The sequence below is a fragment of the Heterodontus francisci genome, chromosome 13 (genome assembly GCF_036365525.1).
Source record: "Heterodontus francisci isolate sHetFra1 chromosome 13, sHetFra1.hap1, whole genome shotgun sequence".
Taxonomy (NCBI): domain Eukaryota; kingdom Metazoa; phylum Chordata; class Chondrichthyes; order Heterodontiformes; family Heterodontidae; genus Heterodontus; species Heterodontus francisci.
The window spans coordinates 22,858,343-22,885,555 of NC_090383.1; the positions used below are offsets into that span (position 1 = coordinate 22,858,343).

Sequence of the window (27,213 nt, forward strand, 5' to 3'; positions counted from 1 at the left end):
GAGTATGCTACTGAGCTATGGTTGACACCTATTTCATGCAGAATGTAAGGGTTTGCGAGGAAGCCTGGCATCCCACCAGGAACATTGACGTCATGCCCTGGGGTGAGAGGGTGAAGAAATGTTCCACCCACTTCTGTCAATTTGAATGATGTCAGAAGGAGAGGGGAGACTTAACAGAAATGGGTTCTGCTCCAAATGCGTGCTCCTCTGCTGAAACTCTGTTCCCAACTACTCTGACTTGCAGGGCTTTAGAAGTCACATTCGTTATGTCCACATTGTGGCATTCCACAAACAACTAGAGCTGCATCACTAAACAAAAAGACAGAACACTGAAGAAAAAAAGTTCCTCATTTCAACACAGTCATCCTTTTTAATGAGTAATGTAAAATAAACATGCTGCAGTTTTATAAATCTAGGGTCTGTAATAGCTTAATGACTTGAAATACAATCCTGCAATATCTCACAAACAGTCTTGTAAAGAGAGGCTGGAGAATTCAATTCAGATCATCTGGGGAATGTGGTTAGTGATCTTGCCCCCCACCGCTCTCCCACTCCCTCTATTTCGGTCTGTAATTTATACAGTTACAACAGCTACATTTTAAACAATGATCAGTCCAAATAAAACACATTATTCAGATCTGATTTATAATGCAGCAACACACCATGCTGCAACCTGCTTACAACCAGTCATACAATTTAAAAATATCAGCAAATTCACTTTTCATTCATTCTTCTGTGCACACGACCAGTAGTACTGCCTGAGGGACAAGAGGTTTGGAAGTTTCAGGAAATTTTCAAAATTATTTTTAAAATAAGCAGCTAGAAGACAAGCCATAGTCTCTGAATGGACAAACAGTCGCCAGTCTGACCCACCGCTGTCTACACCAGCGATAGTTGCAACCACTTGCCAAGTTAGAACATTCAGCTGCTCAATTCGTAGGGACCTGAATATGGCTGCTTCTGTTTTGTACCTGTACATGTTTATCAATCTGAGGTAGCGCTGAAAGCTACAATTTAAACAGTAGTATATAGGAGCATGGTCTGGTGAAAGAAAAGCCCATTCAGCCCATCAAATCTGCACTGTATGATGCAAATTCCATCTCACCCATCTCCTGCTGATCCCCATTTTAAGGAATACCATCAAACCTCCCCAGAAAAACAACTTAGTATGATAGCATCTCAAAAATGTTTAAAGACACGAAGTGGCTGTGAATCATCTATCTTTCGCTGATACTATTCAATATGTGCACAATCCTGTGGCGGTTATGGGGCCTGGGGGAAATGAGGGAAACGTTTTTTTCCTAATCTCTAAACCCTGAGGCTGCAGTGTAATGTGAAGAAAAGTACTGGAAGGTTAACTGATAGAACTGGTGGTCTACCAACACCTGCCCATTAACGCGGTAACCACCATTTTGAATGCAAATGGTTAATTCTATTTTTCCCCAGTCCACAAGTTCCCAGTGTCATTCCTAAATAAAATAAAGCATGACCCACCTGTATCCTCCCTAATGGAACTAAATCTAATGCTCAATTAAACTGAGACTAAAACCTGTCATTATTAAGCAGAAGAATTACTAAAACCACAAATGCTACAGTTGGCATCAACGCTTAAATCCTCAGTAAATTCTAAATTCCATAATGCTCGTTACATCATGTTATGTAATGTCACCAAATTGGCTAATATGATTGTCACACTTTTCAAAGGTAGGTACAATTATAGGCTTAGTGCAATGTATTAATTCTATCAAATCAATTTTTATTAACCTATCTAACTTCAGAGCAATGAACTGGTTGATAACTAACAGAATAATAAACCCTTCCTCATTGTCTGGTTTAACAATCTGTGAAGGGTGCCTGTTGATCTTTCAAGGACATACACAAGAAAAATTTAATCTTGAACATTCACACGTTTTATGATCTTCAAAGCATGGCAACCTTTCCAAATGGATTTTGTTTAAATATCAGCTGACAGGATGCTCTAAATTAGCCTTTGCAGAATGACCTTCAGCAGAAATCTCTTCATTTTGCACCAAGATGTTAAACCTCGTTGAGATTCAGCCTGCAGAGGAAAGGCGAGCAGTAGGAACTAAGGTACAGGTACCCGTCATGCTCGTCTGCCTCACTGACCACAGGTACCACCACTCCATGAGGATCATGGAAGCTCCTCCTGATGGATCCATCTTCATTCAGCTCCAGTACGAGGCCATACTTGGGCACAAATTTCATGGTTGTCTCCTGACTGAACAGCTAAAAAAAGGTACAAATAACATAATGTGACATTTTGTAACCACTCTTAAGCAATTTGCAAGCGAGAAGAAAAACAGAAAATTTTGGCCTCTTCTCTCATAAATGGACTTCATGCTAGGCTCCCACCGGTCAAGAATGAGGCACATTAATTTTGTCATGAACATTGATTTTAAACTGTTACTGGAGTTAAGAAGGGACTTGTTAAACAGATCAGCCGTGGCTGGAAAAAACATTTGCATATTAACAGACAGTGTTTGGAAGAGCAAAGCAGCCATTCCCTGACATGCAACCCACAATGGACTTTTGATCACCAGACATTGAAGGTGGGGGAGCTCGTATTCCAGGTTGACTGCTAAGGTGGCCGAATACATAAACGGACATGGTCAAACCTGCTAGCTAGTCACATGACTAATCTTCTGGGCAACCTGAGTTTTTTGAATTTGTACAATTTGGGCAGAAATCTATTTGCTCCTGGACTGAAGATCTCTCTCCTGTCTGCTCCCATCTCTTTCTCACAAGCCTCTAAATCCACTGAAGACACATAAACCCCAAGAGAGAAAAGTCTCCTACAGCGAACAAGGTTTAAGAAGAATACTGGGCCCCAACGAAAAGCAAGATCTACCTACAATCAAGGACTCTACAGTGAGCTCGAAGAACCATAACAACTCTTCAGATATTGCCTCAAACTTTTCCACTTTATTTTTCTTCAGCTCTATTTGCATGTGTGTATCAGGTATGCATGCTAGCGTGGGCGTGTCGTGTATCCATAGGCACCAACCGAATTAGAGTTTAAGTTTAATAAATTTCAACTTTTCTTCTTTAACCTAAGAAAACCTATTTGTGCTAGTTTATTTGCCTTATAATTGGAAAGCAGTGAACAAGTATTCACCAAGGGGGAGCTAAAACACTGTGTTTAAAATTAAACCCTGTTACAGTAAGACCAGGTGGAGGCTGAAAGGGAACCCTAGACCTCTTTCTCACCTGGTCCTAACGATGCAAATAAAATTGTGTCGTAGGTGGAAATAGTAGAACAGTAAATAATGCACAGTGGCGCAGTGGTTGGCACCGCAGCCTCACAGCTCCAGCAACCCAGGTTCAGTTCTGGGTACTGCCTGTGCAGAGTTTGCAAGTTCTCCCTGTGACCGCATGGGTTTCAGCTGGGTGCTCCGGTTTCCTCCCACAGCCAAAGACTTGCAGGTTGATCGGTAAATTGGCCATTGTAAATTGCCCCTAGTGTAGGTAGGTGGTAGGAGAATGGCGGAGATGTGGTAGAGAATATGGGATTAATGTAGAATTAGTATAAATGGGTGGTTGTTGGTTGGCACAGACTCGGTGGGCCGAAGGGCCTGTTTCAGTGCTGTATCTCTCCAATCTAATCCAATCTCTAATCTCCAAGTTAGATGCATTAACACAGGAGAATAGAAATAGAACCAATTTTGATGTAATTCAAGCATCTTCCTATCAAACCATCCTTGTTGACTATCAACAGATCAGATTTACTTAGTGAAGTACTAACTAATTACTATGTGCCTGCCTTCACGGAGGAAGATACAAGAAGTCTCCCTGAAATAATTGAGATCCAAGGGTCTATTAAGAACAAGGAACGGAAAGAAATTAGGATTAGTAAAAATACAGTATTGGAGAAATTAACGGGACTGAAAGTTGACAAATCCCCGGGACCCGATGATCACGTAAGTGTTGAAAGAGATGGCTACAGAGATAGTGGATGCATTGGTGATCATCTTTCAAAATTCTATAAATTCTGCAATGTTGCCTGCAGATTGGAAGGTTGCAACTGTAACACCACTGTTTAAGAAAGGCGGGAGAGAGAAAACAGGGAACTACAAATCTGCTAGCCTGACGTCGTTGGTAGGGAAAATACTAGAATCAATTAAAGAACGTGATTACAGGACACTTTGAAAATATTGGTCTGATTGGGCAGAGTCAACTTGGATTTATGAAGGGAAAATCATGTTTCACAATCAGAGTTTTTTTTTGCGGATGTTACTAGCAGAGTGGCTAAGGGGGCACCAGTGGATGTGGTGTATTTGGACTTTCAAAAGGCTTCTGAGAAAGTCCCACATAGGAGGTTAAAAAGCAAAATTAAAGTGCATAGCATTGCGGGTAATGTATACTAGCATGGACTGAGGATTGGGTAACAGACAGAAAACAGAGTGTGGGAATAAATGGGTCAATCTGGGTTGGCAGGCTGTGACCAGTGGGGTACTGCAAGGATCAGTGCTCGGGCCCAAGCTGTTCACAATCTATATCAATGATTTTGATGTGGGGACCAATTGTAATATTTCAAAGTTTGCAGATGGCGCAAAACTTGGCGGGAATGAGAGTTGTGAGGAGGATGCAAAGAGGCTTCAAGGGGATTTGGACAGGCTGAGTGAGTGGGCAAGATCATGGCAGATGGAATATAATGTTGATAAGTTTGAGGTTATCTACTTTGGTAGCAGGAACATAGGTGCAGAGTATTTCTTAAATGGTGAGAGATTGGAAAGTGTTGATGTCCAAAGGGACCTAGGTTTCCTTGTCATAAATCACTGAAAGCTAGCACGCAGGTGCAGCAAGCAATTAGGAAGGCAAAAGGTATGTTAGCCTTTATCACAAGAGGATTTGAGTACAGGAGCAAAGAAGTCTTGCTTCAATTGTATAGAGCATTGGTGAGGCTGTACCTGGAATACTGTGTGCAGTTCTGGTTCCCTTGCCTGTGTAAGGATATAATTGCCATAGAGGGAGTGCAGTGGAGGTTCACCAGACTGATTCCTGGGATGGTGGGATTGTCCTATGAGGAGAGATTGAGCAGACTGGGCCTCTATTCTCTGGAGTTTAGAAGAATGAGAGGCGATTTCATAGAAACTTACAAAATTCTTAAAGGGATAGACAGGGTAGATGCAGAAAGGATGTTCCCCTAGCTGTGAGGTCTAGAGCCAGGGGGGACAATCTCAGAATAAAGGGCAAGCCATTTAGGAATGAGATGAGGAGGAACTTCTTCACTCAGAGATTGGTGAATCTTTGGAATTCTCTGGCCCAGAGGATGGTGGAAGTTCAGTCACTGAGTAAGTTCAGGACAGAGATCGATAGTTTTCTAGTTGCTAATGACATCAAGGGATATGGAGATAGTTCGGGAATATGGTGTTGAGGTAGACAATCAGCCATGATCTAGAATGGCGGTGCAGGCTCTAAGGGCTGAATGGCCTGCTCCTTCTCCTATGTTCCCTGAAGGTCAGCATCAGGATCAAGGATGTGACCTCCCAATTAATCAAAAACACATTTGAGGTTTACCAATTATTTAATGTTTCTTCAATTTCCATCCCTAAAATTCCCTTGCCAATAGAGCACCCCACCCACACTTTACTCCCAAGGGTTAAGATGTATTCTGGGGTACAGTTCCAGGACTAATGTATCACATGATAGATAGCCTCAGGTGCACTTGCAAGTCCCTGGACATCAATCAGAAAACGAAATCCTGACCAATTCTCAAATTCATTTTTCCAAAAAAAAACTTGAGGGATTCAGAAGTTAAATTTGGCACTCCCATTGCAGCCCTGGCAGACAGCTAACTCAGAACACAACATGGATCAAAGTTGGAAACAGCCCAAACTGTGGAATAGTGGCAGCACCCTCACCTCATTCTGAAAAGGTTTTGGATATTTCCTATTCCAGAGAATTGAACCCATAATCCAGGCCGACACTCAGTGCAGCACCGACTGAGTGCTATCTTTGGATGAGATTTAAACTGAGGGCCCCACTGCCCTCTCAGGTAGACATAAAAGATCCCAATGCACAATTCAAAGAGCGGGGGAGGTCCTGGTCAACACTTATCCTTCAACCAATATCACTAAAAGATATTATCTGGTCATTATCACATTGCAATTTGTAAAACTTTGCTCTGTGCAAATTGTTGTATTGTAGGAAACATGACAGCCGATGACTACACTACAAAAAAAAATACTTCATTGGCTGAAAGTCTCTTTGGGACGTTGAGGTTGTGACCGGCACTATATAAATGCAAGTTTGCTTTCTTTGTTTTGAGCTCTGCACCTTATCAGGATGTACATTTATCCACTGAATGATTCAGAGGGTAACTGTACTATCCTATACACTGCAAGGAGGCCAGGTCTGATCCCCAATGTTTACGAATTTAATTCATTTCAGCCATAACATTGGGGTAAGTCTTACCACCAGCCATTCCCCAAGCCACACCCACCTATCCCAACCCCCAAGGATTGTGTTCTGGGGGTGGGAGAAATTAGCCACAGTTTCAGTTAATACTTTTCCAGGAAACCCTTCTGGCAAGTGCAGAAAGTTGCAAAGCACATTGATAGATTAAGTGAGCAGGTAAAACTGTGCCAGATGGAGTTCAATGTGGGGAAATATGAGGTCATCCATTTTGAACCCAAGAAAGATAGATCAGTGTATTTTCTAAATGGCGGGAAGCTAGCAACCGGTGCAGAGAGGTTATGGGGTCCAAATACAGAAGTCACTAAAAGCTAGGTAACAGGTGCAAAAAACGTTAAAAAGCTAATATAACATTAGCTTTCATCTCAAGGGGTGGATGCTACGTTACAGTTATACAAAGCTCTGATTAGATCCCATTTAGTTCCAGGCACCATACCTCAGGAAGGATATACTGGCCTTGGAAGGGGTGCACCTCAGCTTTGCCAGAATGATAGAGACTATAAGTGTTAAATTGAGGTCAAGTCGAATAGACTACGCTTGTATTCCCTTGAGTAGGGAAGATTAAGGGGGTGATCTAATGAGGTGTTTCAGTAATTAATGGAGTTGAAAGGGTAGCCAGAGAAACTATTCCTCTGGAAGTCCAGAGGCTCATGGAATAGGAGGGTCAGTGCCCAATTGAGTAAAAATTTGGTTGAAGGACAGAAAACAGTGAGTCGTTCCAAATGGTTGCTTTTCAGACTGGAGGATGGGAGACAGTGGGGTTCCCCAAGGGTCAGTGCTGGGACGACTGCTTTTTTGCTATATATAAAAATGACTTGGATCTTGGAATACAGAGCAGAATCTCAATTTGCTGACGACACCAAACTTGGAGGTGCAGCAAAGAGTGAGGATGATATGAACTGCCTGCAACAGGACATAGATAGGCTGCAGAATGGGCAGAAAGGTGGCAGATGAAATTTAATACCGACAAGTGTGAAGTGATGCATTTTGCACGAAGGAATTAAGAGAGGCAATATATACTTGATGGCACAGTTCTAAAGAGTGCGCAGGAATAGCAGGACCTGGGGGTGCATGTGTATAGATTTTTGAAGGTGGCAGGACATATTGAGAGAGTGGTTAGTAGCGCATATAGGATCTTGGGATTCATAAATAGAGGCATTGAGTATAAAAGCAGGAAAGTTATGCTGAACCTTTATGAAGCTCTGGTTAGGCCCCAAATGCAGTATTGTGTCCAGTTCTAGTCACCACACTTCAGGAAGAATGAGAGGGTGCAGAGGAGATTTACCAGAATGGTTCCAGGGATGGAAAAATTTTAGTTACAAGGTTAGACTGGAAAAGCTGAGTTTGTTTTCCTTAGAACAACGGAGATTGAGGGGAGATTTAGTGGAAGTGTATAGGATTATGACAGACTTAGATAAGTTAGACAAGGAAAAACTGTTCCCATTAACTAATGGTACAAGGACTAGGGGACGCAGATTGAAAGTCTTGGGCAAATGATGCAGGGGGAATATGAGGAAAGAGTTTTTTTTTAACGCATTGGGGTATAATGACCTGGAACTCACTGCCCGCAAGGGTGGTGGAAGCGGAAATGATCAATGACTTCAAGAGGAAGTTGGATGGCCACCTGAGTGAAATAGACTTAAAGGGCTATAGGGATGAAGCCAGGGAGTGGGACTGACTGCATAGCTCCGTGGAGAGCGGCATGGACTCGATGGGCCGAATGGCCTCCTTCTGTGCCATAAATGACTGACTCTGACATAGGGGAATAACCTTAAAATTAGACCTAGATCATTCAGGGGCGATGTCAGGAAGCACTTCTTCAGACAAAGGGAAATGAAAATCTGGAGCTCTCTGTTTTCAGACTTTAAGAGCATTGAGCTAAGGTACGGCTGCCAATAGTGAATCAATGGAAATCAGGGTTGCGCATAAGAATTGGAGCAGCATAGTTATTTCAACGGGTTGTATAGCTGGTGGAAGTTAGAGAGTTAGGGATGAACAAGATCATGATTTGAAAACAGGAATGAGAATTTTAAAATTAAGATGTTGCTGAACAGAACCAAATGTAAGTGAGCAAGCACAGGGGTGGCAAGTGAATGGGACTAGGTGCATGTTAGGATATAGGCAGCAGAGTTTTGGAAGAGCTCAAGTTTATAGAAGGTGTCAGGTTAATATCTGCTGGAAACCGATTCAAGAATTAATTCTCACAGGTAGCACTCAGTAACTATGGAGTCAACCTTTCCCATGTTAAGTTCCAGTCTAATTTACAGATCTCAAGAGGTGAAAGGACAGTACGTTGAAGGGTATTTGAAATTTAATAAGAATCAGGCAGCACACGCTGATCTAATGCCAATTTAAATTCAAGCCCATCATTAAAACAATCTTACAACCTGTGTTTCTCATTGCTAAACTGAACAATAAGCTGTTCCTAATCATGGCATCATAAAGAACTCCTCCTTAAATTAGAGATGACTCTTCAACTGTGACAAATGTCTATCTTGCTCTTTCAGAAGCTGACTGACCTACAGTGCATTTGCAGCAGTTTTATTCCCAATTAGCTCTACATTTGTTTGATTCCTCATAGGAATTTTCTAGGAAGAGCATGCAAAAATCATCCCCAAGTATCCAGTATTTAAAAAAACACTCAAATTTATCAAAGGTTTCATTTGATTTTTTTTTTTTACATTGAATTTCCAACAGATAAACGACCATCCACACAGAACTGATTTAGAGTGCAATGACGCACAGTAACATAGGACTACTGGACACAGGCACAAACCTTGTGCCAGAACATGCAAGTGATTAGAACGGCAATGCTCATAGTTAGGGAGTCATGGTTTGAGCAACCCATCTTCTCAACCTTGTCAAAATGCACAAAGGCAAGAAGAGTTGTTAGAAACCCGCAATGATCTGAAAATCAAAAAAACAAACAAACACAAGAGCAACAATACTGAAGCAGAGGATTTGATGGCTATCAATTGGCATTCCTGGGAAACTTGGTTAGCTTTTCCCTGTATTTAAAAAAGGACAGGGAGGGAAGGAAAATGAGTTAACATTGGAGAGAGTATAAATGCAGAGGTAAGCCATCCAAACAAGGCTCACAGTCTAGTTCTGGGTCAAGCAGGTTTTGGCATTGACAGCATCAACACATCCATAGATGTCGAGGCTGTGGAAGTTTGAAGGAGATCAAGGGATTCATTGAAAAAGACAAGAAGGGGAGCTGATTGCTAAAACAAAAAAAAAGGTGCCGGGGAAAAAAGCTTGAAGAAAAGATCAGAAAAACAAAAGCAACCGTAAACAATTTCACAGAATCCAACAACCGCCCAAAGCTAATCTGAGATTTGTTTAAACAGCCTTTACCTTGGTGGGGGGGGGGGGGGGGGGAAGGGGTTGGAAACCGTAGGGCATTACAGTTGAAAGCAGAATACTTTCAGTTAACAGTCAAGTTATTCAGTAGCGTGTAATCATCCAAACAGTGCACTAAAATGGTGCTTAATCTCAAGCCAAGGCAAATTAATTTGGATCAACTACAGTTCACATAATAGACCATCTGCAGGTATCAGAAGTACTCAGGGTGGAGTACCAAAGCTGGAGTATAGGATATCAATTTGATGATGTACAAATGATTGAGCTCTGGTATTTTAAAATTGAAGATTATGGATGTCTTTTTACAGGACTGTCAAGTCAAGAACCAAAATTTAAAACTAGATCAGCTAGAATATTCCATAGCAGTGTCCATTTCACAAACCAGTAACATCTGGAAGTCCTGCAACCTTGTCTTATTATAGATCTTTTGGTCCATTGTGGATTTGCAATACGGAACATTTCAGCTGAAGCATTTCCTACCTTGAAAATTAAATTCTTAAGCCAAGGCCTTGGAGCTAGGAAATCCATCATAGAAAAGCCAGGATTCGGTCGCAGTATTGCCAGGCCTACCCAAAAGCCTCCAGAACTACTTGGTCGGATGTTGTCAGGGAAACCAGGAAGATTATCAAAAAATATATCATGCCCACCTTTCCTTAGTCCAGAGATGTGATACCTGGAAAGGGTACAGAATTTAAATGAAGCAGTATCTTAGCATTCACCTAATATTCCCACCTTGTGTCAGCAGTGGCTCAATTGGTAGCACTCTCACCTGAGTCAGTTCATGAACTCAAGGCCCATTCCAGAAACTTAAGCACCTAATTCAGGCTGCCACTTTGTGCAGTACTGATGAATTCCTGCACTGCCGGAGATGCTGTCTTTTGAATGATGTTAAGCCAAGATTGCATCTGCCCTCTCAGGTGGATGTAAAAGATCCCACAGCATTATTTCCAAGAAAAGCAGGGGTATTTTCCCTGGTGTCCTGCCAATATTTATCCCACAACCAACATCGCTAAAACAGATGATACCTTGATGTGTATAAATTGGCTGCTGCGTTTGCTACATTACAACAGTGACTACACTTCAAACGTATTACAGTTTCATTGGCTGTAAATTCTTTGGGGTGTCCTAAGCCTGTTAAGAAATGTCATTCTCTCTCTACTGGATTCCAGTCCTTTCTAATGGATCTTTTCACTTCTGCTCAAGAACCAGGGGACACAGTCTCAGAATAAGAGGCAGACCACTTAGGACTGAGATGAGGAGGAATTTCATCACACAGAGAGTAGTGAATCTTTGGAATTCGCTGCCCCAGAGGGCTGTGGAGGCTGAGTCATTGAGTCTGTTCAAGACGGAGATCGATAGGTTCCTAGATATCGAGGGATATGGGCATAGTGCAGGAAAAAGGCGTTGAGGAAGATCAGCCATGACCTAGTTGAATGGCAGAGGAAGTTCAAGGGGCTGAATGGCCCACTCCTGCTCCTATTTGCTATGTTCCTATAATTAAAATCAACCTGTTGACTTCTGCCAATAGTCACCATTATTCTCCATTTGCAACTGAACATCGACTACCCATTAAATCAAAATAATAATTCTCTTCACCCCCACAAAAATAAATCCCAGTTCCTATTCAGGGATTAATGGCATTCACTGACTGCTTTGAGACCAGTTCAGTATTTCCAATATTGGCTTGTAGTTGGGAAACAATAGATTAGTGTCCCATCCTAACCTCCCTGCAAGTGTCAGGAGGACCTTCATCTGTTCTAGGCCTGGCTGAGACAGAACAGCTCATAATGTAGAAACATTCCACACTCGGGGAAGAAGGCTTTGTTATAACAGCCTTTACTTAAGGGGTCAGAGATTGAAACTAGCAAAAGGCAAATTTAGAATTGATATCAAGAGACTCTTCATACAAAGTGATCAATACATTAAATGGACTTCCAGATAGGTTAATGGAGGAAAAAAGCCTGGATTCATTTAAGAAGCAATTGAACAATGAGCGACGAGAGCATCAATCTGAATAAATGAACTAAGATGGGCCAGACTGTGTTCCTGGTACATGATCATTTTATAAACAAGGCAAAGGCAATCCATTAATTATATACAAATGTAAAAACATTGCATTTACTATGCATGTTGTCCATCATATACCAGATATCCCACTTTGGATGTAAACCAACTTTTTTTTTTAAATAAAGCAAGCCAGTCACTTAAAATCACGCTCTTCTGGTCTGGAGCTCGCACCTCTATCCTTTCATCTCGAGTCCGGGATATAAACTAGACCAGGCCAGACTGAAGAACAGAAAGTCTCCTCCCCTTTCTCTTGGAAGAAAACCCAAATCACTTGAAACGCAATAAGCTTTGCTTCCAATTTCCACCTTTTCCGTGCCTTCACATAGTCCATCTGGCTCTTCTCTTCCCTTCCTCAACAATTTCTGAGGATAGGCCGTTGACCGACAACCACTCTAAGCCCACTGACTTCAACAGCTCCAATGACTACACTGCCTCCCATCCTGCTTCCTGTAAGGACTCTATTTCATTTCCTCAGTTTCTGTCTCCATCGTGTCTTTTCTGACTACGTTACCTTTCATACCAATGTTATCGATACGTCTTCCTTTTTTCCTCAACCAAGGATTACCCCCCCACCATGGTTAACAGAGCCCTCACAGTGTCCATTTCATTTCCAGCACTCCCTTCCCCTAATGACAAAAGGACTCCCCTTGTCCTCACTTTCCATCTCACCAGCATGCATATTCAATGGATCATCCTCCGTCGTCTCCAACAAACACATCTTCTCCTCCCCTTTCAGCATTCCGAATTGACCATTTCCTCTGTGACACCCCGATCCACTCAAACACCCCAAATACTCAGTCCCCTTCTCAACTTACCTTCCCTACAAGCACAGGAGAGGGAACACATGCCTTTTTACCTCCTCCCTTCTCACTGTCCAGGGCCTCGCTCAATACAGGTGAAGTAGCGATTTACTTATACGACTTTCAATTTTTTTTAAAATTCATTCATGGGATGTGAGCATCACTGGCAAGGCCAGCATTTGCTGCTCATCCCTAATTACCCTCGAGAAGATGGAGGTGAGCAAGCTTCTTGAACCACTACTGTCCATATGGTGTAGGTATACCCACAGTGATATTAGGAAGAGCGGTCCAGGTCTTCAACCCAGCGACAGTGAAGGAACAGCGATATAGTTCCATGTCATGATGGTGTGTTGTTAGGACGGGAACTTGCAAGTGGTGTTCCCATGCATCTGCCCTGTTCCTTCTAGGTGGTAGAGGTCATAGGTTTGGAAGGTGCTGTCAAAGGACGCTTGACAAGTTGCTGCAGTGCATCTTAGAGATGGTAAACACTGCTGCCACTGTGCGCTGGTAGTCACGTGAGTGAATGTTTAAGAGGGTGAATGGCAGTGGTGCCAATCAAGTGGGCTTTGTCCTGAATGATGTCAAGCTTCTAAAGTGCTGTTGGAGCTGTACTCCTCCAGGCAATTGGAGAACATTCCATCACACTCCTGACTTATGCCTTGTAGATGGTGGACAGGCTTTGGGGAGTCAGCAGGTGAGTTACTCGCGACAGAATTCCCAGACTCTGACCTATTCATGTAGCCACAGTATTTATAGGGCTGGTCCTGTAAAGTTTCTGGTCAATGAATGACCCCCAGGATGTTGTTGGTGGGGAATTCAGTTTTCACAGGTGAAGAAGTTGTTTCAAAGGCACTCTTTTCTCTGCTGCAGTTGGCTTTCAACTTGTCTCAGCAGGGTTCAAATGTTAGCTGGAACTGGTCTCTCTCAGCCTTGCTGGAATTCAAGATGGCTTTTGATGTTGACCGTGTGGCTGGAGAGACCAGACTGATGTGAACTGGAAAGACCCCTATGTTCTTCAAAACGATTACCTTTAAAGGTGAACTCATAAGCGTCAACTTTGCCCATGTGACTTTAGAATTACATTCTTGACGGGTTGGTACAATAGCTTTTGATGGCCCCATTTTGATGAGGGCTGTTCACACTATTGTGCTGAAGGATAGTGGGAGTGTAGAGTCTGGAAGGGCCTTTGTTTCAGCTTGTTTTGTGTATAGCTCACATCCATGTATGATAAGCTCTCTCATTTCCATGTAGACAGGGTTAATTGGTTTTAGTTCTATTAGACATGGATGTGTATTTTAGTGCTGAAGTTGGTATCAGTCATGTGGCTTGTCCTCCATTTTGGTGACAGCAACTGTACCAGTCTTTTAAAATTGTTCTATTTTTTCTAACTCTTCAGCTTGTTTCTGTATTTTCATTGATGCACTTCTCGTGAGTGCAACACAAGATGAATGTGCTCAAGTCTCTGGAGTGGGGCTTGAATCCACAGCTTTCTGACGCAGAGGCACCATCGAGTCAAGGGTGACATCTTTGTGAAAAGAGCAGTCTCAAACCACAAGACCATGCCTCTCTTAGGACTAAATTAGCTCAGATAAAAGAACTGCTGGAGTCAAATACTAAAAAAACGCAGCATAAGAATTCTCAAGTTGAGGTTAAGACATATCGTTAGAGTCAACATAGTTCTCCATATGGCCATACGTGCTATACGTAACCTGGGAATACTCTGAAGCAGATGCAGAGAAGTATTCAGAAATTAAGTTAATGTTGTAAGTGTACATGAACAAAAATATTAAAATAGGTTATCAGAATTCAAAAAATTATAATGCATTACAAATTGAGCTATAATGAAACTTTAGCTGCCATTAGCATCATTCCCATACCACTAAATTCCCCAGGTTAACTATGCTATATCATGTTGGTTGGGCTGGATATGATCGCTGTTCATACTGTAATTTGTTTTTAAATACAAAAAAAAAGGTGCCTGGTACTGGTTTCTGTACTAGACATTAAAATTTGTTATTTTACAAATGCAAAGACTATCAGCCAAAAAATTAGCATAATCTGATCCAACGGCGACAGTGTGATTTACAATGTTTGGAACATCAGAACTACTGATACCCCAGAAGGCCAGGATCACATGAAGGGAAAGGTTGGGTAATCAGCTTGAGACAGCAAACAGAGATGATGGGTGGGATTTAACCCTGGGCGGACGGGAGTCAGCCACTGAATGAAAAGTCGGCGGCAAACCCGCTTCTGCCTTGCCTGGGGATCTGACCTGTATTTCGCGTGTCGCCGGGCTTTTATTTATTTGGTGTGAGATGGGACTTCCACCCGCTTGAGGGAGGAAGTCCCGCCGAATAGAGCTGCCGGCCAAACAGCCCGCTGGCAGCTAGCTGTCCCAGCAGCGCCACCGAGAGCGGTGGCAACTGCTGGGACTACAGCCGAGCGTGAAGAAAATGATGTTGGGGAGCCCCGGAACCAAGATAAGATTCTGGGACCTCGCCGGGTGTAATCGGTCAGGCCCCAGCGAGGCAAGGGTGGTCAATTGGAGGGGCGGGGTGTGTTGGGGTGGTTAAGGCAGCGGGGGCGGCCCTCCTTCAGGTACAGGGTGCCTGATCATGAGGGCCCCTCCCCCCGGACCGTCAGAGAGCCGCCTGCTTTAGTCAGACGGCTTCTCTCGGGCCTCAGCCGCCCGACTAGCCACGGGTAAAATCCCCGTGGTGGCGGGCGAAGGCCCTTAAGTGGCTGTTAAGTGGCCACTTAAGAGCCTTGATTGGCCTGGGGCGAGCGGGCTGATTTTCGCTGCCGCCGCCCTGCATAAAGTGGCAGTGGAGGTGGGAGTAGGTTGAGAAGTGCTCCCCGAGCCTCCTGCTCCATTTTATGCCGCCACCCACCAACCCCCCCCCCCGCTACCCCCATCACCATCCCGATCTTTTTTTTGGGGGTGGGGGGGGGGGGGGGGGGGGGGAAGTAAAATTCAGCCAGTGTGCAACTGTGGGGGAGTCCAAAACGAGGAGCCATAAATACAAGATCGTTGCTCACAAATCCAGTTCGGAATTCAGGAGAAACATCTTTATTCACAGATGAGAATCCAGTACTCACTATGTCCTGGAGTGATTAAGGCAAATAACATAGAATTTAATGATAAGCGAGATAAGTACATGAGGGAGAAAGAGATAGAAGGATAGGGTAGATGAAGTAAAGTGGAGGAGAGTCGTGTGGAGCATAAACACCATCATAGACCTGTCGGGCCAAATGGCCTGTTTCTATGCTGTAAATTCTATGTATATACTGCAAAATGCAAGTGTTCTAAAGTCTTGACGCATTTTGGGTATCCACATCACACGGTATGATGGAATCAATACCAAAACAATTAATGAAAAGTTCCCATAAATAATAAAAACAGCATGGAAACATATTAACCCACATGCACTGAGTGCTGTTTGTGTTGTGTAAACATATAATGTACTTATAATTATTCCTGCTCACCAATGCTGCAAGTTTACAACCAACAGTTTGCCAATTAATATCTAATTATTCTTGTGGGTAAGCAGACTGACAGCCCTGCCAGCACTATTCAAGAGGACAGCATGCAACAAGCTGCAGCCCCAGGTGCTTACCCCAGTTTAGGGCCCCATTTTATATTCAGTACATGGTGGCAATGGACAAATAAAAGCTTTCAATCCCTCAAGTCACCTCCGGTGATCAGTAGGAAATTGCTGGTTTTGGATGCTTAATAGCAACATTTTAAAAAAAACTATCTTTATAAATTGTCCTTTGATGAGGAAAGGGTAGGACTGCAATTTATTCTTTTAATAGGAACAACCAACAACAGACAACAGACAAAACCTCAACAACTGCCAGCAGAGGTATCACGCTGCACTCTACTGGAAAGAGCCAATCCTTTCCCAGATGTGTAACTGCTGCTTAAAAAAAAATTACACTTAATGAAAATATAAATAATCAATCTAACTTTGGCATCAGGGTTTTTCTTTTTCTTTCTTTTGGGCCTCCTTATCTCGAGAGACAATGGATACGCGCCTGGAGGTAAACCCATCTACTTATTCAAGCACTTTAAAGGTAAGCCTCTAATTTCGCTTCTCTCGCTCTCCTCCCCATCTCCCACTATCCTGTTAATTTCAAACATTTTGTTTTTGGCAACAGGGTTAGATTTGTATTTTTCCCTAATCTACAATATGGTATACTTGGTATAAATAACAAATGCTCCATCTGATCTCTGGTTTTAATTGCCAGAGGGGGTCAGAGAGTTTTCCAGAGTATTTTGGCCCATATTGGTCCTGAGAACTTTCTCAATATTTTTGCCTCTTCCAGACTTCATGGCTGTGTGGGGGTTGGGGGAGGTAGGAAATGTTTAGTCATCATGCTCTAGCCTTCATGCTCTGGGGCAGGCTTGATGGGCCAGCTAGTCTTTTCTTCCCCGTCAATCTCAGATGTAACATATTTAATGTGTTGTTGCCATATCCAGCTGATACCAAACCTCCCCAAAAGAGAGACTTGAGGATAATCTCAACATCATCATAAATTGTTACTGATGTCTCTATCTTAAATCTCTCTGGCTCAGTCATCGAGCTGGAGTGCAAATTGGAAACACTGTGACACATACGGTAAGGGGAGCAGCATCTAGACAATTCACTCTTGACTTCAGTCACTCCTCAGAGGTGTAAGTTCAGAATGGGGTTGGTGTGACTGATGGTGTGGAGAGTAAGGGGAACCTAGGTGAGAGAGAACAAGGATCCGCAGAAACCCATCCTATCCAACAAGTAGAATATAAATGTTATACCTGTGAGAATAAGATTAAAGACTGTCAGAAGCACAGCGAGAATGTGGACCAAGGTACCCTGGAGCAGGAAGCTGTCCACAGAGGGGGCAGGAGGAGGGGAAGCATAATGTGGTAGTTGTAGGGGATTCAATAATTGGAAGAACAGATGGCATCCTTTGTAAGCAGGATCGAGAGTCTTGTCCCACGGTGAAGAACATCTCAAACTGGCTTGAAAGGAGATTGGATAGGGAGGTGAAGGATTCAGTCCTTGTGATCCAGGTTGGGACCAACAGCATAGGGAAGAGTAGGCAAAAAGGTCCTGTTTTAAGATTACGAGGAATTAGGAGCTAAATTATTGGACAGGACCTCAAAAGTAATCATCTTTGGATTATTAACAGCCATGTGCAAACTGCTGTAGGGATAAACAGATTCGGGTGGCGAACGCATGACTGAAAGAGTGGTGTGGGAGTGAGGAGTTCCATTTCATGGAACACTGTCAACAGCACTGGGACAGGAAGGAACTGTTGGGATGAGCTCCACCTGAACCAGGCTGGGACCACTGTCCTAGCGGTAAGGATAAATAAGGTCAAGGGAGATAGTGACATAGTAGCAATGTCACGGGACTAGTAATCCAGAGGCCCGGGCTAATGCCCTAGGGGTACAGGTTCAAATCCCACCACAGCAGCTGGAATTTAAATTTTATTAATTAATAAATTCAATAAAATAAAATCTGGAATTAAAAGCGTGTCTCAGCAATAGTGCCATGAAACAATCACTGATTGTCACAATGACACCTGGTTCACTAATGTCCTTTAGGGAAGGAAATCTGCTGTCCTTACCCGGTCTGGCCTACGTGTGACTCCAGACCCACAGCAATGTGGTTGACTCTTACATGCCCTCTGAAATGGCCTAGCAAGCCACTCAGTTCAAGGGCAATTAGGGATGGGAAACAAATGCTGCCCTTGCCAGCGACACTCATGAAAGAGTAAAAAAAAAGGTGGTCACAAGGACTTTAAACTTGTAAATGGGCGGAGGGTTCAGGTGAAAAGAATAGTAATAGTATAAATAATAGTTTGAAAACAAATGAAAGGGGGAAGAGTAGAGTAACAGTCAGAAATTATGCTTCAGGCGCTACAAGTAAAGGGAAAACTCAAAGATATAAAGTAATTAAACCAGGAGAGAGAAATAAGAAACATGAGTAAAACATTAAAGCTAAGGACAGGTTAAGGTGTGTGGCCTAAATAAACATTCTTTGTACAAAAACATGGAGTATAAGGAACAAACTGAATGAATTGCAGGCACAAATGCAATGTGGAAGGTTTTGATATGGTAGTCATTATTGAGACATAGCTGCAAGACGGGTCAGGACAGGGAATAAAATATACCAGGTTGTAAGGTCTACAGGAAAGATAGGGAGATTGTTATTGCGGCTACTCAGCCCCCTCTAGTTAAGGATGAAATTACTTTAATGATAAATAGAAGATATAACAAGAGATAGGCAGACAATGGAGACTTTATGGGTAGAATTAAGAAATACAAAAGGATTTAAGACTGTAGTGGGAGTTGTGCATAGACCCCTTGGTGGGAGCTGTGAAGTGGTGGCTTGTATCAATGCTGACTTAGACAAGCATGCAGTAAAGGCAGCGTAGTTTTAATTGGTGGTGGGGGGGGGGGGGGGTGTAGTTTTAAACTTTCATATAGATTGGGATGAGCAGATCAGCACATGTTGGAAAGGTAGTGAATTTCTTGACTGTGTCCAGAATAGTTTCCTGCAAAAATACGTCCTAGAACCAACAAGGGGGCATGCCATATTAGAATTAGTAATCAGTAATGAGCCAGATTTAGTTAACAGCCCAACAGTGCATGAATATTTACCCAGTAGCGATCATAATACGATCACGTTCAACATAGTGTTTGAAAGGGAGAAACGTGCAACAGCTATAAAGATCTAAGGAAGGCTGACTTCAATGTGATGAGACAAAGACTGTCCACAGTAAACAGGGAAAATCTGTTAATGGATAAAATGAGAAGATCAGTGGGAGGTGTTCAAAAAAGAATTTCATGTGTTTCAGAAAGAGTTTATAATAAGGGACAAGAGCTCTACTTGCCAAAAAAAATCCATGGCATGGCTACTAAAGAGGTAAGACAACATAAAGGCAAAAGAAAATGCATACAAAAATGCAAAAAAGCACAGATCCTGGTGAATGGGAATGACACAAAGAACAGCAAAGGGGGAACAAAACATAGTATGAGTTACAAACAGGAGTATGAAAAGAAATTTGCAAGGGATATCAAAATCAACAACGTTTTTACAATTATAAAAGAAAAAGAGGGAGGTCAGGAGCCCTTTGAAAACTGATAAGTGATGTTGTCAATGAAAAAAGGAAATGGTGGACATATTGAAAGATTAATTTGCATCAGCATTTACAGTAGAGAAACAAGTTAACATGCCAGACATCCCAAGGAAACTAATATTGAATGAGAAGGGACCAAAAGTAACAAGCTAAATAACAGTAATGAATAAAATATTGGCAATAAAGAGTAGCAAATCCCCCAGATCAGATGATTTTAAAGGAAGTAGGCAAGAACATTGCAGATCTCCTAACTATAATCTTCCAAAGTTCTCACGATTCTGGAATCTTCTAAATTCCAGGGAATACAATCCCTGTTTGTGAACTTGATCATATTATGATCAGCATTAGATAAATATTCATGCATTTAACTGTTAACTGAATCTGGCTCATTACTCATTACTAAATCTAATATGGCATTCCCCCTTGTTGGTTCTAGGACATGTTGTTGCAGGAAACTATTCTGGATGCAATCAAGAAATTCACTACCTTTCCAACAAGTCCTAGTCTGCTTTAGATTGGAAAATTGTGCCTATCACTCTGCTATTTAAGAAAGGTGAGAGGGGGAAACCAGGATATTGTAGACCAGCTAGCCTAAGATCTATTGTTGGAAAATTACTGGAGTCTATAATTAAGAATAGAGTGAACATCCTAAAAAAATTTAGCTGATCAGAGAGAACCAGCATGGATTTGTAGAGGGTAGGTCATGCATGATGAACCTGATTGAAATTTCTGAAGTAGTGAACTGAGGAATGTCTATGGATGTTATTCACATGGATTTTCAGAAGGCCTTTGATAAAGTCCCTCAGAAGAGACTGTTAGCTAAAGTTGAAGCTCAAGGAACCAAAGGCAAATTATTGGCCTAGTTAGGAAATTGGTTGAGCAGCAGGCGAAAAGAGTGGGGATAATGGGCAGGTACTCTAATTAGTAGAATGTGACAAATGGCATCCACAAGGATCTAAGTTGGAGCCTTGACTATTCACCGTATTGTATTTATTAACGACTTAGATGAGAGGATAGAATGCCACATATTCAAATTTGGTGATGACACAAAGATAGGTGGCACTGTAAGCAGTGTAGATGGAAGCTTAAAAATTACAACCATATACAAAAGATTAAATGAATGGACAAAACCGTGGCAAATGAATTTCAATGTAGGCAAATGTTGGACCTATAAAAGGATAGGACACAGTACTTTCTAAATGGTGAAAGGTGGAACAGTGGAACCTAAAGAGACTTGGGTCAGGTACATAGGTCATTAAAATGTCGAACAGGTACAGAAAATAATCAAAACGGCTAATGGAATGGTGGTCTTTATATGCAGAGGACTAGAACAGAGGGGACTAGAAGTCAACCTACCACTATACAAAAGCCCTGGTTAGATCACACCTGGAATACTCTGAGCAATTCTGGGCACCACACCTTAGGAAGGATATCTTGGTCTTGAGGGGATGAAGGAAGTACATTTACTGGAAGGATACCTGGACTCCAAGAGCTAAATTACAAGGAGATATTGTAAATAGGGATTGTATTCCCTGGAATTTAGAAGGTTAAAGGGTGATTTGATCAAAGTTTTCAAGCTATTTAGGGGAACAGATAGGAAAGACAGAAACTATTTCTGCTGATTGGGGAGTTTAGACTAGGAAGCCTAATCTAAATATTAGAGCCAGAATTTTCAGGAGTGAAGTTAGGAAACTCTTCCACACACAAAAAAGGATGGTAGAAGTTTGGAACTCTTGCAAACAGCTAGATCAATAGTTAATTTCAAATCTGAGATTGACAGATTTTTGTTAATCAAAGGTATTAATGGATATGGGAAAAGTGTATATGGAGTTAGGTCACAGATCTTACTGAATGGCAGAACAGGCTCGTGGAGCTAAATGGTCCAGTCCTGCTCCTATGTTCGAAATAGATTACTGTCCTGTAGCCACTACAATGATTCTGTAATTTCTATGGAATTTCTTTTTTAAATTAGGTCAACAAGGCAATCTTGGGCCACTGGCAAACACAAAGTTTAGGTACAGTACTATTTCCAGTCATCAGCTCTTCCACGAGACAAAGTGTATTTTACTTGGACTAAAACCGTGGGGATTGCAGAGAATATGCAGGTAGCATTTTCAGGGAATATGATAGATCTACCTTTAATGCTAACTTTAATAAAGTTCAACTGTACCCTCAATCCATCAATGAACTTGCTCACACACACATTATTTGTACATAGCATTTTATTCCCACCTTCTAATTCTAGCCATGGTAGTCTCAGAAACTAGTACATAGTCCTCGGCCGGTGACAGCTGGACTCCATTTGCAAATCGTAGGTCATCCATCAGTACCTCCACTTGTTTTGTTACTGTGTCATATTCCATTAATCTGCAATAAGAACAGGTGTCCATTAGGCACAGAACTCACTACTAACAATCTAAGAATATTTCAAGATTAAAAATGGTGAGAGAAAACCTGAAAACTATCTATTTACCAATTTCAGAATGTTAGTATGTTTGTCCTTCCCTCATCAGACCAAAGGATAGACAGGGAGGAAAGAAGAGCAAAAAGATTTGCAAACTACTACAGTCCCCACTACTTAAAACATCCATGTTTAAAATGGGCAGTCACTTATGTCAGCTAAAAAGTGATAATTATTCATATCCATTGAAGAATATTTCAAATTTGGCAGTTACGGTATCTTAAGCGCTCAGTTTATTTCGGGCAGAAACAGCTGTGCTTACTCACCAGTTCGCACCTCGCTAAAATGCACTGAATGCAAGAGGAAACATAGCACCTGGTTAATGTTCAACAGCCTTTTGTTTCCACAGGCCACTCTAATCTCCTCAAAATCATGTGAGGTTACAGTTTGTACTACTGCATAAATAAAGCTGCAGGTTAGTGTGATTCTGGAAACAACTGGGCAAAAAGTTGACTACACAGATTCATTATCTAGTACGACAGGTTAATAGCGCTACCCCGCTGTATTAGCCATTGCACATAGAGCAGGCAAATGCTTAATGTGCCCGCTATAAGCAGTGTGGCCTGTACTACCAATGCAGCAATGTGACTGACAAAATGTAGGCAAATACATAACCGATCAAGACCAATCCCTTCACCAGGCAGTCCTGGAACCCGATGTGGTTAATGCTTTCCCTGCTGTACTATTGGCCAAGTTCTGTTGCTTCCACCTTTTATTGGTATGGGATTTCTAAGTCCTTGACAATTTAAATCAAAATCAAAACTTTGACAAAGTGAAAGCATATTTTGAAGATAATCTATCCAGAATCTAATCAGGTTAATAAGACATTGATGTAATGGAAAAACAAGTTTGAGAAGCTTATAGGAAGAAAGGTGAGGGAAAACACTTAAAATACAGGAGCCATCAAGAGAATGGTAAAAAGGTGGTTAGAAATGCAAAGAGGGTTTAGAAAGGAGCATAGTCACAGAAGCAGAGGGAGTAATGTTAGACTTGGCTGAGTGAAATGTTCCAGAGACAGATGCCAGGGTCCCTGTTTATAATCTAAACAACAATGATTTAGAAACACAATGCAAACTGTTCACAAGTAACCAAATGGGAGAGCAGGGAGCCATATACAGTAAAGTCTGATGAAATAGCCAAGGTGTTACAGAAGGAATAAAAACAAGAAATGCTGGAATCACTCAGCAGGTCTGGCAGCATCTGTGGAAAGAGAAGCAGAGTTAACGTTTCGGGTCTGAAGAAGGGTCACTGATCCGAAACGTTAACTCTGCTTCTCTTTCCACAGATGCTGCCAGACCTGCTGAGTGATTCCAGCATTTCTTGTTTTTATTTCAGATTTCCAGCATCCGCAGTATTTTGCTTTTATTTTAGTGTTACAGAAGGACTTTGGCAGTATTTGCAAGTGGGCAGAACTACAACAGAAATTTAGTGCAGGCAAGTGAAAAGTCTTACACATTGGGGAAAAAAAAGGGAACACGTTTAATATTGAACTAGAGGATAATAGAAATTTCAGAACAATGTTAACTGATAAATGCAGTGCCTGGTATGGCATGGAACCATCCTGAGCAAGGCAGCCTCAAGTTTCAATCACTAACCTGTGCATTTCAACTTTAGATTGGAGAGGGTAGGACAAGGACCCTAGTGTAATTAGTATTTTTTAATTAAGGGAGTAACTAATTAATCTAAGGGTAAGTCATAGCCCCGTGATATGCTCCTCCTGCGCTAAGTGGGAAATAAGGGATGCTTCCAGTATCCCTGACGACCATGTGTGCAGGAAGTGTATCCAGCTGCAGCTACTGACTACCTGCATTATGGAGCTGGAGCTGCAGCTGGATTCACTGTGGAGCATCCGCGATGCTGAGGACGTCGTGGATAACACGTTTAGTGAGGTGGTCACACCGCAGGTAATGGCTGCACAGGCAGAAAAGAGATGGGTGACCACCAGGCCCAGTAGTAGGCGCAGACAGGTAGGGCAGGAGTCCCCTATGGCCATCCCCCTCTCGAACAGATATACCGCTTTGGATACTGTTGGATACTGTTGCGGGGGTGGGGGGGGATGACCTCCCAGGGGAAAGCAGCAACAGCCAAGTTTGTGGCACCACGGAGGGCTCTGCTGCACAGCTGGGGAGCAAAAGGGTCGGAAGAGCTATCGTGATAGGGGATTCTATCGTAAGGGGTGCAGATAGGCGTTTCTGTGGCCACAAACGAGACTCCAGGATGGTATGTTGCCTCCCTGGTGCTAGGGTCAAGGATGTCTCGGAGCAGCTGCAGGACATTCTGAAAGGGGAGGTGAGCAGCCAGAGGTCGTGGTCCATATTGGTACTAACGACATAAGCAGGAAGAGAGATGAGGTCCTGCAAAGTGAATGTAGGGAGTTAGGCAGAAGGTTAAAAAGCAGGACCTCTAGGGTTGTAATCTCAGGATTACTCACTATGCCACGTGCTAGTGAGGGTAGGAATAGGAGGATAAGGCAAATAAATGCCTGGCTGAAGAGCTGGTGTAGGCGGGAGGGCTTCAGCTACTTGGATCATTGGGATCTCTTCTGGTGCAGAGGTGACCTGTACAAGAAGGACAGGTTGCATCTAAACTGGAAGGGAACCAATATCCTTGCGGGGAGGTTTGCTACTATTACTCAGGAGGGTTTAAACTAGTCTTGCAAGGGGGATGGGACACAAAGTAGTAGTCTCTCCGATCAGACAGTTGAGGCAAATGTAGAGGTTAAAGCAAGCAAGTCCAGTAGGCAGGCCGGGCAGGGGCAGGACAAGGAGCGTGGAAGGTCTGATAGGCTAAACTGCATTTATTTTAATGCAAGAAGCCTTACAGGTAAGGCAGATGAACTCAGAGCATGGATCGGTACATGGGATTGTGGGATTGTGATATTATAGCTATTACGGAAACGTGGTTGAGGGATGGGCAGGACTGGCAGCTCAATGTTCCGGGGTACCGATCCTTCCAGCGTGACAGAGGTGGAGGAGTTGCACTATTGATTAGGGAGGACATCTCGGCAGTACTTAGAGAGGAGATCCCGGGGGGAATGTCCAACGAGGCCATATGGGTAGAACTTAGAAATAAGAAAGGGGTGATCACTTTGATGGGATTATACTATAGGGCCCCCAATAGTCAGAGGGAATTGGAGGAGCATATATGTAGAGAAATCACAGTAGGAATTATAGGGTTGTAATAGTAGGTGATTTTAACTTCCCTAATATTGACTGGGACTGCCTTAGTGCTAAGAGATCAGATGGGGAAGAATTTGTTAAGTGTGTCCAGGATGGTGTTTTGAAGCAGTATGTTGATGGCCCTACTAGAGAAGGGGCTACAGTCGACTTCCTCTTTTTATTTATTTAGCGATACAGCACTGAAGCAGGCTCTTCGGCCCACCGAGTCAGTGCCGACCATCAAGCACCCATTTATACTAATGCTACATTAATCCCATATTCCTACCACATCCCCACAATTCCCCTACCACCTACCTATACTAGGGGCAATTTATAATGGCCAATTTACCTATCAACCTGCAAGTCTTTGGCTGTGGGAGGAAACAGGAGCACCCGGCGAAAACCCACGCGGTCACAGGGAGAACTTGCAAACTTCGCACAGGCAGTACCCAGAATCAAACCCGGGTTGCTGGAGCTATGAGGCTGCGGTGCTAACCACTTAGGAAATGAGGATGGGCAGGTGGTTGATATGTCAGTGGGGAGCACTTTGGGACCAGTGACCATAACTCTATTAGCTTCAAGATAGTTATGGAAAAGGATAGGACTGGTCCTCAGGTTGAAGTCCTAAATTGGGGGAAGGCTAATTTTGATGGCATCAGACAGGAACTCTCAAAAGTTGAATGGGAGAGGCTGTTTACAGGTAAAGGAACGTCTGGCAAGTGGGAGGCTTTTAAAAGTGAGATAGGAAGAGTTCAGGGCCGGCATATTCCTGTTAGATGGAAGGGCAAGGTTGGCAAGTTTAGGGAACCTTGGTTGATGAGGGATATTGAGGGTCTGGTCAGGACAGGACAAAGAAGGAGGCCTAAGTCAGGTATAGGCAGCTGTGATCAAGCGAGTCCCTCAAGGAGTATAGGGGATGTAGGACTACACTCAAGAAGGAAATTAGGAGGGCGAAAAGGGGCCATGAGATTTCCCTGGCAGATAAGATAAAGGAGAATCCCAAGAGATTCTATAAGTATATTAAGAGGAAAAGGGTAGTTAGGGAGAGAGTAGGTCCCCTTAAGGATCAGTGTGGCAATCTAAGTGTGGAGCCACGGGAAATGGGCGAGGTCCTAAATGAATATTTCTCGTCCGTATTTACCGTGGAGAAGGTCATGGAAGCTAGTGAGTTCAAAGGAGGAAACAGCGATATCCTGGAGCATATCAACATTACAAAGGAGGAGGTGTTGGAGGTTTTGAAGCGCATTAAGGCGGATAAATCCCCAGGGCCTGACCAGGTGTATCCTAGGATGCGATGAGAAGCAAGGGAGGAGATTTCTGGGGCCCTGGCATAGAATTTTGTATCATCGTTAGCCACGGGTGAGGTACCGGAAGACTGGAGGATAGCTAATGTTGTGCCTTTATTTAAGGAGGGCAGCAAGGATAAGCCAGGGAACTACAGGCCAGTGAACCTTACATCAGTGGTGGGAAAGTTATTGGAAGGGATTCTGAGAGGCAAGATTTATATGCATTTGGAAAGGCATGGTCTGATTAGGGACAGTCAGCATGGCTTTGTGCGTGGGAAATCATGTCTCACGAATTTGATTGAGTTTTTCGAGGAGGTGACAAAGAGGATTGACGAGGGCAGGGCGATGGACGTGGTCTACATGGACTTTAGCAAGGCCTTTGACAAGGTCCCGCATGGTAGGCTGGTCCCGAAGGTTCAAACACATGGGATCCAGGGTGAGCTAGCAAACTGGATACAAAATTGGCTTGGTGATAGGAGGCAGAGGGTGGTAGTGGAGGGTTGTTTTTTCAG

At 42.8% G+C, this 27,213-nt stretch overlaps 1 protein-coding gene across 1 annotated transcript in view; it reads right to left on the bottom strand.

The window, feature by feature from the left end:
- Positions 1-343: 343 nt before the first annotated feature.
- Positions 344-27,213, bottom strand: part of apmap (adipocyte plasma membrane associated protein) — a 57,106-nt gene continuing 30,236 nt past the window's right edge. Inside the window, exons 7-9 of the mRNA XM_068044519.1 lie at positions 22,029-22,163; positions 10,279-10,471; positions 344-2,247 (exon numbers count right to left, since the gene is read on the bottom strand). Of these exons, the coding sequence (XP_067900620.1) occupies positions 2,038-2,247; positions 10,279-10,471; positions 22,029-22,163 (538 nt within the window). The 3' untranslated portion in view covers positions 344-2,037. The remainder of the gene's footprint in view (positions 2,248-10,278; positions 10,472-22,028; positions 22,164-27,213) is intronic.